This window comes from Triturus cristatus, chromosome 7, assembly GCF_964204655.1.
Source record: "Triturus cristatus chromosome 7, aTriCri1.1, whole genome shotgun sequence".
NCBI classification, from domain to species: Eukaryota; Metazoa; Chordata; class Amphibia; order Caudata; family Salamandridae; genus Triturus; species Triturus cristatus.
In genome coordinates, this window is record NC_140590.1 from 1,358,904,070 (window position 1) to 1,358,917,126 (window position 13,057).

The 13,057-nt window shown below is 41.1% G+C and overlaps 1 protein-coding gene across 1 annotated transcript in view; it reads left to right on the forward strand.

Moving 5' to 3' along the window:
- Positions 1-13,057, forward strand: part of LOC146812057 (arf-GAP with SH3 domain, ANK repeat and PH domain-containing protein 1-like) — a 1,117,518-nt gene that overhangs the window by 822,769 nt on the left and 281,692 nt on the right. The window contains exon 18 of the mRNA XM_085619062.1: positions 4,278-4,464. Within this exon, the coding sequence (XP_085475188.1) occupies positions 4,278-4,464 (187 nt within the window). The remainder of the gene's footprint in view (positions 1-4,277; positions 4,465-13,057) is intronic.

The window sequence follows — 13,057 nt, forward strand, 5'->3', positions numbered from 1 at the left end:
GAGATCTGCGTTATGCGGAGTGCGGAAAAACTCCGCGAGTGGAGCGGAGTTCACCGCCCAGGCTTGCTATGAATGTAATGTCCCCAAAGTAATTACCATTGTTCAAATTGACTGAACCATTGCCAGCCAGTACTGATGTAATGCCTAAGTGGTTCACCATAAATCACTTGGGTGTACCTAAACCTTACCCATGAGCTCTGCCCCTCACTGGTGAGGCCGGTGAAGCATGCATCTCCGTCTCTGAATGTATATTACTATGTTAGAGGAATTCTGATCACCCATACATAGTGGTTACCAAGCTATTACATGTTTATGCATATTTATATTCTAATTTTTTTTTATATTTATACCTGAAAATGACTATGGAATCACTGCAGACTTTAATACTTTAATTTCTAACATTGTGTTACTGACATTTGTGAAAACTTGTTCTGTGTTAGTGTTTGATGGTGACCTCATTGGGCAATTACAATAGCTCATTTTGAATCTGGTATTTTGACAATAAGTGATGCTATTGTAAATGTGCTCTGATGCGGCCTTCTTTAGAGTAGGAGCTGTGATCCTGCATGACATTTTGCACTCGCTGTGTGCTGGTCATGAGAGATGTTGCGTGGTGCAGTGCTTGTGCTTCTGTTCACGGGTGACCTAGCAGGTCGCCTTGATTGTCCATTTATGGGCGGGGCCATGGCTTTATGCAGCTAGTTGGTTTTCAGCAGCAACGGCACAGATGAGATAAAAAGCAACGCGTTGGAATTTATCCAAAACAATTGCCAATGCTTCTGAATGATCCAGTTATTTCCATCTATCTCTTGTGTGCTGCCTTTGTTTTGCTGTCATATTCTTCTCTTTTTTGGCAGTCTGACTTCAGCAGTGGGGAAGGTTCTGGAATCTTTTTACAAAAGGTAGACTGGTGAAATGCCTTTAAAGCAGTTGGTTAGTTGAGATCCATGGTGGTGGGTGTAACTCCTCAGGCCCCGGGCAGGGGTGCGCAGGTCTAGACGCGCACTAGGGCTCCCTCCGGTGACGATAGCGGTGGACACAGGCCTAGGCCTAACAGCAGAGCACACGCGAGGAACATCCACACTGATACTCGGTCCGTGCCGTCAGCCACGTGCGATGACGTCACCCTTTATTAAGTACTCCCCTGGTCCATGCCCGGCCCAAGGAGGTGCATGCAAACATTGTATTGTAGCGGCCGGCTGGCTCACCACAGTGGGGGTTTCACAAAAGGAAAGTAATGTCAGTCACATGTAATGGAGTACCTTGCATTGGTGTTTGTACTGAATGCACACCTGCTGTACTTGACAGCTGACCTGAAGAGCATTTGAAACGTGTCAGGCTCCCACACACTTCCATTAATGGGTAACTCCCAACCGCACACCCCTTCACTCTCAGCAAAAAAGCAATGCATGCATACACCCAGACATCCACAGACTACCCCTGTATTCACTTGTCTTGAGGGCAACTGGGATCATGCGGCGGAGGTTGCGAACTTTTGTGGCAAGGTTTACCAAATTATGAGGCAAGAAACGGCAAATTCTGCACTGTAATGCGGCACATTATGTGGTAGTAGTGCTACATTATTTTGCCATTTTTACACATGTTAACACCATGTGGACAAAGGATTCCCCTCCGTAACATCAGTGCAACACCTAAATATAGCAATCAGCAACTGAAAGGAGACCAACCTTTGCAAAGGGCCTTCCAATATGTGGCAATGTTGTAGTAACTATTGAACCGTTTGAGTTGCAAACAATGTTTTAATTAAAATCTTCAAATTATGCAGGCCGTGATGGATTAAGTGTAGAGTATGGCAAATCCATAATATTGTGTAAAACGATGCAGCCACATAATTGCAGTCACCATACTTAAATGGCAAAGAATGATTGCCATCACTGCAGTGTCCAGGGAAAAGATGAAGTATGGTGATGAATGTGATATAAGCACATTTCAGCAGGGCTTTCCATAATGCCCTGCTAGGTTGATATAAGAGTTGGTCGGTTATGCTAAATGCTGCCAAGTCCTTTAGTTAAGGGCACAGACATCATGAGAAGTGGCGCACAAGGTGAAAGATGAGTTTGTAAAGGTAAAAAATCGGAAACCTTTTTGGATATCTTGTTACCTTCAAAGTGACAAGAGATGTTAACAAATCTGGGAGGAAGACAAGGAGGATGTAGCTATACTCAAGACATTGGTTCTCCAGGTGGCTAGTGAAGCCATATCTTGAGAAATATGTCAACTCCTGAAGGTCACATGCCTTAAAACATGCAAGTCAATTTGAGTTGTACAGTCTGGCCACCACATCAGTCCAGTGCTTAATTTGAGCCAGTGGTCTCAGTTCCCTAGCAATATCACTTAATTGTCACCACCAGCGCTTGTGACAGTCTGCCACAAGGTGGCACTGTCTAAGATGAACCCAACAACAGTCAATTATTAATTCAATATCCATTATAAATGACTAATACCTGCCGTCCAAGCCATCTTAGAGCTTTGGGGGGCCTGAAATAGTCAGAATTGTCACACTTGTAGGAGTGTGGTGGTTAGTAGCTGTGTTGGTACTGTCGTTGGCAGCGCTGCCAGGGGCAATGGGTGGTGCAAGCTGCAGTGGCTTCCTGACGAAAGCCCTGGCACTTTTGTTTTTACAAATTACAGTCATTCTTTAAAACCATAAATCTCACAAGGAGAAGGTCAAACGTTTTACAGGTCCATAGACTGGAGGAAGGAGAGAATGAGGCTGAAAGAACAACCGGAAGGTTCTTAAAAGGAATGAACAGCATAGATATAACCGCATTCTCGCCTCTCACTGGAAGAATTCTCCTAGACTTGGAACTGACATCGCTCATTATGATTGGCCTTTATTATCTCCCATACTCCTCCACGGATTACCATAACACTGGTCATGGGGGAGGGAGGGGGGGGGGTAGAAACAAGGTTTAGGGGAATTACATAAGAGAGATTCAGATTTACCATGTGTGCTGATTCCTCCACTGTTCTACCTATGGCAAAGGAGCGTCGCCTCACTGCTTTCAAGGAGTGTGAGAAGCAGAAACATAAAATAATAATAACTTTTGGTTATTATTATTTTATTTTTGTGCTGCTTTGCGGGCGGGGCTGCTCTGCTGTCCGAGCAGGGCAGGGAAGAAGTGGTTTGCCCACGCCTAAGTGCACAATGACTGTTTGGTCGGCCCTTTCGGGCCGCCCAAACTTGTCATGCACACTATCACCGTTCTCCATGCAAGCTGCATTACAGCCTGCGTGGAGAACATGCCCAGGCCCTCATTCCCTGGTGGAGCATCAAACCAGGACGCTCAAAACCAATGCAGGTTTGTGTTTAATCAGGGGAGCCTGGGTGCCTACCAATCACAAATGCTGCAGTGCAGCGTTGTGATTGGTCAGTGGGGCCTGACTGTGCTTCCTGTTCCTCGAGAAGAGAAGAGCAGGAGCAGAGAAGCGGGACCTGGCGGCAAGGTAAGTTAAAATGTTTTTTAAATGCGCAATTGCGACCCCGATCCCTCCCGCCCACCCGCGACCCATGCCAGCCGCCACTGCTACCTATAGTCTTGCCTCCTTGCAGTGGGCGGAACACCACTCACTAGCAGTCTTATCAGAAAACGTATAGTTTGAAGGGCAAAAGAAACTCCACTCATCTGGCCCATCGTTATTAAGAGCACACTTTTATTGAGGGCCGTAATTCTAAGTAAGGAGCCAGGATGCTCATGCAGAGGGTAGTTAATGCATCAAACAAACTCCCGGCAGTAGGGTTGGATATAAAAACAGTAAACAACTTGTGCTTTGTTGGAAGTAGAAGTGGACACTACACTTACTTGAATCTGTGCATCAAATGGAGGCAGCATGTGGGCGAGGTGAACGTGCCTCACATACCTTTCCTACTGTTAAATTATATGTTTCGAGGCATTTTTCTTTTGTGTCCTCTTGTGGATGCTTTCAGAAGGAACCTTGGTGAGATGTTCCTGTTGGATAACACGATTCAATGGAATATTAGAACCATTCACTTTCCAATTAAAACAAAGTGCAGGTGTTACATTTCCTAAAAATGTAAAATATGTTTGGTCATTTCCTGCAGGGAGTTGAGAGGACTTGCTGAAGCCATTATACGTTCCTATAGCATTGTTCATTTTTGTATAGTTGCTAATGAGAATTGTTTATGCTCCTTTTTGATATTGGACAATGGCCTTAGTTTACAAAGAAATGCCTTCTTGTGACAGGTCATCTGGTTATTAGACTTCAATAACTACCTGTTTTCCTTGAACCCGCAGGACGTTCCGGAAAGACTTCATCAATTCCAAGTATGTGCAGTGGAAGTTTGCCAAAAGGGTGAGCGGGAATCCCCTTATGCGGTTCTATGACCTCCAAGAGGCTGTGAAATTTAAAGATATATTTGCACTGATTCAAGCCTATGCAGAGAAGGTGGATTTGACAGAACCAGTACCACAGCCAATACAGGTGAGAGCAGATTTTCAGCTATTTGAAATCATTCGCCCCAAAAATTAGACTTTTCTTCACTTGTCACCAAGGTCAAAATGGTACTGTACATATCCTTTTTTTCTGGAGCAATTCACTGAAGGCACCATAATGTTCTTCTTCCAGAGTTAAATGTGTTGCTGTCGGTCTGGAGGTGGCGTCTCTCCTACCATCTTTTTAGAACTCTTCTTCTTGGACCACCTTTCAGCCCATTTGTCAAGCATGATCCATGCACGCATTGCTATGATCAAATCCTTGATATGGGTCCTCAACCCCATGACCCTCTTCTCCTCCAATTATTGGTCGCTATACTGCAATCTATGACTTCCCTGCAATGACTTCGTTTTAGACAGGTCCACCTCATACTTCTTAGCCAATTCTGACAACTTCTCATGTGCCTTTCTTGCCTTGCGAGTCACATCCTTCGCTACAAAAAGTAACTCATCTTGTTCATACATGTATATCCTTTCAAGAGGCAAATTTCCATTTATTATTTCGTCTACTTCTGCTTTCAATCTTACCACATCTAACATTCTCCCTTTCAAGGCTCCCTTCAGTATTTCTCGACAAACTGCCCCATTCCGTTCGTCATACTCACAGTCCTGTTCTCGAGGTCTATTCTCTTCTGTCATATTCCCAGAGACTGGTCGGTTTCCTGAATTGCCTCGCTCCTCACTCTCTACCATTCTTTCACACTGACTCCTTACAGGAGGTACCCACATCCTCAGATCCGACCTCGACTCGGCCAAAGACCTTGGTCTTGCTGATCTCGCATCCACCTGTCCCCTAGAGGAATCTGCGGTGGCTGGCAATGGCGTACTCCATTCTATAGGTTTTGGAGTCTGCTCCATTCCACTCACTGATCCATTTCCCTCAACCACACTCCTCGATCCTACAGCTGATTGTGCTAGACTACCAACTCTCTCTTGATCTGGATCGTAAACTGAAACAATGGTTCCAATGGTAACCGGTACCTTTAAAGCATCCGGTAACCTCACATCTCTCCCAACCTCTGTGCTTGCTACAGACTGATTTTTCATATCCTCCGTTCCTGTCGAGATTTTCCCTACTACTCTCACCTCTGACTGAGTCTGTAATCTACTAGTCCTTTCTGCTTGAGCCGACTTCCCTTCATACGAATCTGGATTGTATGGAGGTGGTCTCTCAGACAGTAACCTCTCTACTAGACTGTCATCCGTATCACTGTCATCGTCATCTACACTCTTTGCCTTAGCACTGTCTGTCTTCTCTAGTAGTGGGTACAACCTCTCCCCCTCTATCGTTTCTACTCTCCACCTCTTCTCTTGTGCATCCCACCTCGCATCCTGGAATGCCTTAATTGACTTCTTCACCCTTTCTTGACTTCGATCTCTTTTCCTGTCATGAGCTGCTCTGAACCATGCGTGCAATGCCTCAAACTGAGTTGGTCTCGGCAAAGGTCGCAACGAAGACATTACAGATTTCAACTGATACAACACCTCCAACCTGAAAGTACCATATCGTGGGAAAGCTAGTTCTCCCTCGCCATGAGTCATTTTATGCCAATTTTCAAGTCAAATTATAGTATGCAAACCCACATTTCTTGCCATATACTGCGCCGGAGTATCCTCGGGAGGGGCTTCCTCTCCCCCTCGAGTAACCACATGTTTGTCACCTCTACATAATTCTCGGAAAATCTTAAAACATTTCATGATGAAACAAATTTTTGATTGTGCACAATGTTTTCGTTCACTTCCTGATGTCAATCCACCAATAGCAGCGCGACTCACACCAACCAACCTATCGCAGCGCGACACCTTCTGACATCACTTTTCCTCCGCTTGCAGCAGTTCCCCTCCTTCACAATTCACGTTTCACCCTTGCATTCGTCCCATTCACACTCTGAAGTAATTATCTGTCCGCGAAACGACCGGACAATCGCCTCAACTGATAGGTTTCAATCACTCAATATTCCACATACGACAACCCACGACCAGCGTCGGTTTCTCACGCACTCACACATTCACACCCCCTATCTCGGTCGGGGTAATCGATGACGTGTCACGATCCCCTTTCAGTGGTCAACAAAATCTACCTCTGGTGTCTTCTACACCACAATCACTTAAACTACTCGTCGAGCCTAAGATTTTCCCGGGCTGCGCGCGCTCACAGCCTGATCTCACAACCCCTCAACACTCACTCCAACTCTGCAAGACATCACACAATCAAATCAACACCGCAATCTACAAGCATATCACCCTGTTCATACTCACTCATTCACGAACTGCTGCTTTCCGCCGCACCGCTACTCTCCATCAATCTCCATCAACTGCTGTCGTCCGCTGCTCGCCATCTGATGAGTCACCATCACTTGACTTCTATAGGCCTCTAGAATCTCTTATCTTGATCTAGATCTCCCCTCACTATCGGAGATAACCATCCTCTGCTACCAACTGATAGGACCGGATTCTTGCCTACCTTATAATCTCCAAGAATCCTCTCAGGTTGCCAGGATCTTTTTATCTGCTAAATAGTGCAGAGGGGAGGAAATTCAAATCTCAATACATAATCAACAGAATCAAATCTCAGTTTCAAAGGACCACTGACTCCGAATCTAAATTTTTAGGATTTTATTACAACCAAGAATAACTGCACATACAAACACCTCTATACAAGGTGAAGAAAGTAAATGGGCACTAATAGAAAATAAATTCTACGTAAGAGTCTCATTCGACTCAGAATAAGAAGAATAATCAATTCTAAAAGCATTAATAAAACAATAGTTAGTCCAATCTCTACATCTGAAATCATCAGCCTAAAAGAAAAATACTACTATGAAAGCAACGATGAGGGTTACAGCTATGTGTGCACCAGAGAGTAATATCTAGTGTAATAATGTCATTACCTACAATTAATGGTCTCCTGCTCACTCCTAGTGGCCCACCGTTAAAGCCACTTAAATACGAAACATTAGAAGTATAATAGAAAGGAGCGGAGTAATATTACATGTTATCCACGAATAAATGTTGTAGTACAAAATAAATTTGAGTTATTTGTTTTTATTTCTTATTCTTTGTAATTCTTTGAGTATTTCTCTCCCAATTATTTCAAATAATCAATTGTTCGATAGTATTCCACTAAACTGTAACATTGGTTTCCATCTCAATCATCACATGTAAAACTGTTGCATTATTTCATATACTTTGTTCAAACAATATTCAAAATGACAAACATTATAATCAACCTATTCAGTAAATAATGCTCAGTGTATACAGTCGTACAGCCAATTCATATACATTGTTCAAACAATATTCAAAAATATAAACATTATAATAAGTCCATTCAGTAAATAATGCTCAGTGTATATAATCGTACAGCCAACGCGTTTCGTCCTATCTAGGACATCATCAGGGATGTGATGAAAGAAAAAGAACATCGTATCCCTATAAATTAATCAGTATATGAATCCTACCACAGTATCTGTACAAGGAAGGAAAATATTCACAGTATACAGAATATACCTATTTGACAATACAATGTTATTGATCATGATCAAAAATATCCCTTTATGATAGAACAGTGTTAACAGTTGCTTGCAGTTCTAATGATAATCTAATTGTTACTCTATCTCTTAATTATCCAGAATGTGCCCATGATCCCACCTATGGTCTGTCATCCATTTTGTATATTCTATTATTAAGGAGGATAGCCTTCATGTTTATATTCCTTTTAAGATCTCCCAATTTATTATCTATTTGTTTAAATAATTCAGGGTGCTGTATCCTCTCCAACTGCGCACCTTTTATTCTCCAAAGCTTGAAAAAAATTGAAATAATGTTTCCTAAACATTGACCCTTACGTCATCAATTCCCTAGACCTCTTCCCTCTCACCAATAATATCCTCTAGCTTCTATATCCCTGCTGGTTATTTCTCACCTCAATGTTACTTGAAACAATCATTGCAAATCTATGTTTTCATTTACTTCCGTACTCTTTTCCAATTCTTCGTTTCCTAGCACTTGTCAATGATTTTTTATCCCATTCGATCCTTCCGTATATATAAGTTAATTAATCTAAAAAATATATAACAAAAGACACATCAATAATAACTCTCCTTCAATCTCTACTGTTAATAAGCTGAACGCGCCCAACTACCATAACGTACCTTGCAATAATATATCCTCAAATATTCCACATCCGGTCCGATGATCCAGCTCAGTAGCTTGAAACCACCATCTTTATTTAAGACATTCCATCATCCATCTATATTTCCGAAATTTCCACTTATTAATTGTCCTCCTGTTTGCTGATAATTCCTCTAAAAATACAACCAAATGGCACCCAATTAGTATCCCTACTACTGGTCCTCCAAAAGTAAAGTGAATCGCCCTATTCTAAACACATACCTTGCACCAGTGTATCCTCGTGCCTTGCAGCCGGTCCGATTGATTAAGGCTAGGCAGAGAATTTTGAGGGTGGATAGAATTAATACTTTGAAACAAAAAGAGAAAACTGAGACTACTGAGCGAATTGCATTTGTGGCCACGTATTGTTCCCAACAAAATCAAATTTATAAGGCTCTAGGAAAGAATTGGGGTCTCTTGAAAGGAGTGACAGGTTTGATGAACGTAATTGGAGACAAACCTGGGATTGTGTTTAAACACGGTCCTACTATTAAGGAAATGGTGACCAGAAACTGTATAGAACCAATTGCAGGTGTGGATAGGATGTGGTTACCATCACCTCCGAATGGTTTCTACACGTGTGGTACATGTAATATGGGTATCAACAAGATTAAGGAGTTTTCATATAACACAAACAAAAAATACCCCATCAGGGAATTTATAAATTGCAACAGTACTGGGGTCATTTATGTTATAGTGTGCACATGTCAAAAAGTCTATATAGGCAGCACTAAGCGTAATTTGAAAGTGCGAATACAAGAACACAAACGGTCCATCAATAATGAGGACATCAGATCACCACTTTTTCAGCACATTAAGGAAGTACATCCTATGAGGAGAGATGTAAGATTTCATGGGATTCAGAAAATAGAACTAGTACATAGAGGAGGAAACTGGGAATTAAAGATTAGACAGGAGGAGGCACGTTGGATTAGTAGATGTAGAACAGTGGAGCTAGGTTTGAACAGTGACTCTGAGCTCCACTATTTCTTGGAATAATATGAAATTATTGGAAGAATATGAAATTATTGGTATCCTCTGCAGTGTTGTCTGATGTGTTGTAAATGTAGATTGGTTTAGATTGGATTATCGAGTGGAATTTCCAATAGGAATTGTAATAAATGGATGGCGTTATTGGTGTTTGAGGGTGGTTGTTATACGTGATTCTGCAGTGTTAACGGAAGGTGTCAAGGTAGGGAACTGTCCCTGTGAATATACCACCTATCGTTGAGGCAGTAAAATTTATTTGAACTGGTCTCTAATTGTATTGAGGTCTTTGTATAGTTCAAGTATAAGGTAAAGAATAAGATAATCCCTACACGATTTGGGTAGAGTTATTAGCGTTTCGCATTGATTACACCACAAATTAGGTTAATTAAGGATTGGCCTTTTTTTCGGCGGTAAATGACGGTCGGGGGATGTAATAATTATCGGACTACGCTTGTTACATCACACAGAGTAAAAGGCAATCACATTGGTGGAGTAACTAACGAATAGGAATAGCCGTTCCCTTATTTCCGTTCTTTACGGATGTTAGGAGAAACTTAGCGGACCAGATAGGGAGCTGCTTGAGCCCTTATGTTAATGAGGCTTTGAAATGAGGAACATGGATTGGTTCGGGATCACTTGGAACGGTATCCAGACCTAGTTCAGAATTCGTTATAGTAAAACGGGATTTGATTGGAGGTTCGAACTGGTGGACCAGATAGGGAACAGTCTTAGTGATATGGTAATAAGGCCTGAAAATCGGAAAAAATGATTGGTGTTTGAAATCGGAGTAAATGATTGGTGTTTGAATCTTTTAAAAAGGAGCTTTGGCGGTCTAAGGCTACAGAGCAGGGCTATCGGACCGGCTGCAAGGCACGAGGATACACTGGTGCAAGGTATGTGTTTAGAATAGGGCGATTCACTTTACTTTTGGAGGACCAGTAGTAGGGATACTAATTGGGTGCCATTTGGTTATATTTTTAGAGGAATTATCAGCAAACAGGAGGACAATTAATACGTGGAAATTGCGGAAATCTAGATGGATGATGGAATGTCTTAAATAAAGATGGTGGTTTCAAGCTACTGAGCTGGATCATCGGACCGGATGTGGAATATATGAGGATATATTATTGCAAGGTACGATATGGTAGTTGGGCGCGTTCAGCTTATTAACAGTAGAGACTGAAGGAGAGTTATTATTGATGTGTCTTTTGTTATATATTATTTAGATTAATTAACTGATATACGGAAGGATCGAATGGGATAAAAAATCATTGACAAGTGCTAGAAAACGAAGAATTGGAAAAGAGTACGGAAGTAAATGAAAACCTAGATTTGCAAGGATTGTTTCAAGTAACATTGAGGTGAGAAATAACCAGCAGGGATATGGAAGCTAGAGGATATTATTGGTGAGAGGGAAGAGGTCTAGGGAATTGATGACGTAAGGGTCAATGTTTAGGAAACATTATTTCAATTTTTTTCAAGCTTTGGAGAATAAAAGGTGCGCAGTTGGAGAAGATACAGCACCCTGAATTATTTAAACAAATAGATAATAAATTGGGAGATCTTAAAAGGGATATAAACATGGAGGCTATCCTCCTTAATAATAGAATATACAAAATGGATGACAGACCATAGGTGGGATCATGGGCACATTCTGGATAATTAAGAGATAGAGTAACAATTAGATTATCATTAGAACTGCAAGCAACTGTTAACACTGTTCTATCATAAAGGGATATTTTTGATCATGATCGATAACATTGTATTGTCAAATAGGTATATTCTGTATACTGTGGATATTTTCTTTCCTTGTACAGATACTGTGGTAGGATTCATATACTGATTAATTTATAGTGATACGATGTTCTTTTTCTTTCATTACAGCCCTGATGATGTCCTAGATAGGACGAAACGCATTGGCTGTACGATTATATACACTGAGCATTATTTACTGAATGGACTTATTATAATGTTTATAATTTTGAATATTGTTTGAACAATGTATATGAATTGGCTGTACGACTGTATACACTGAGCGTTATTTACTGAATAGGTTGATTATAATGTTTGTAATTTTGAATATTGTTTGAACAAAGTATATGAAATAATGCAACAGTTTTACATGTGATGATTGAGATGGAAACCAATGTTACAGTTTAGTGGAATACTATCGAACAATTGATTATTTGAAATAATTGGGAGAGAAATACTCAAAGAATTTCAAAGAATAAGAAATAAAAACAAATAACTCAAATTTATTTTGTACTACAACATTTATTCGTGGATAACATGTAATATTACTCCGCTCCTTTCTATTATACTTCTAAAAGAAAAATAGTTAGTCTTTCCCTATTCTATCTCTAAGGTGACATTCCTACTTAGCATTTCCCTTCCCAGACAAGAGAGTAAAAAAGGTGTCCGAAGTGAAGACTTCCTTAGAAGTACATTCACTTAGTCAGAGCTCGTTCTAAGATGCTCCTTCTAGCTTCCCATCTAAACCTCAACTGCTCAACCCTCGAGGCACTGTCCCTAATACAAAATCCAAAAAACGTAGAACACGCCCTTCGTCACACCTCTTCAGCCAGGTCTTCTTCCAGTACTTTTCCAGTGAAACTTGTACTCCATCCAACGACGTTTAGCTTGACCTTGGGTCCCAGGCACCTTCTCCGCTGAAAGTATCATCCGTAAATTCCAACGTACTCCCCTGTTGGCTTTTCGTACCATTCTAACTCCTAAAACAAAGACCTAGTCTCTCTAACAAGCTAAATGTCCTTGCACCTGCAACAGAAACATGGGAACGAAAAACGTTTCACTTCTCTAATATTTTGCATCCTCCTGAAACCCAAAGCCTTTACCAAGGGAAATCATTTTCGGCCTACAACGTTTAGCTAACATAAGAAATGAACAGGCCTTTCTCTTTAAACGTGTATGTGATCAGGCCTTTACATTGTTAAACACACTCCTAAATCACACTTTTAGCATTAGTTCATTACTCCTTTAAGCGTGAATAAGCAGACTACACGTGCAATTTTAAGATGGTGCACGTTTAAACCTAATGCACCGCGTTACATAAAAACCAAACATCATGCTTTGACTAAAATACATTTGCAGTGAACTACGACATTATTCTTCATAAACATGGTTAAATTTCTAATCACTCCTATGTTAAACAAATCTAATGGTACATTTCTATGTCACACCTAAACTACTTTGATTAATATGTGGGTGCGGACTAACAGTGAATATGATGCACCCCTACAAATTTCAGAATAACGTGGCGCTCTATCACAAGCTTTCAAGGCACCCTGGGTGGAGCCGGCTGCTTCTCCTCCACCGGTCTGCTTTCTTCCATGGCTCTTTTTAATGGCCTTAAAATTTGAAAGTATTACGCATCTACATCTTTTTTGGACAATTTCATCATG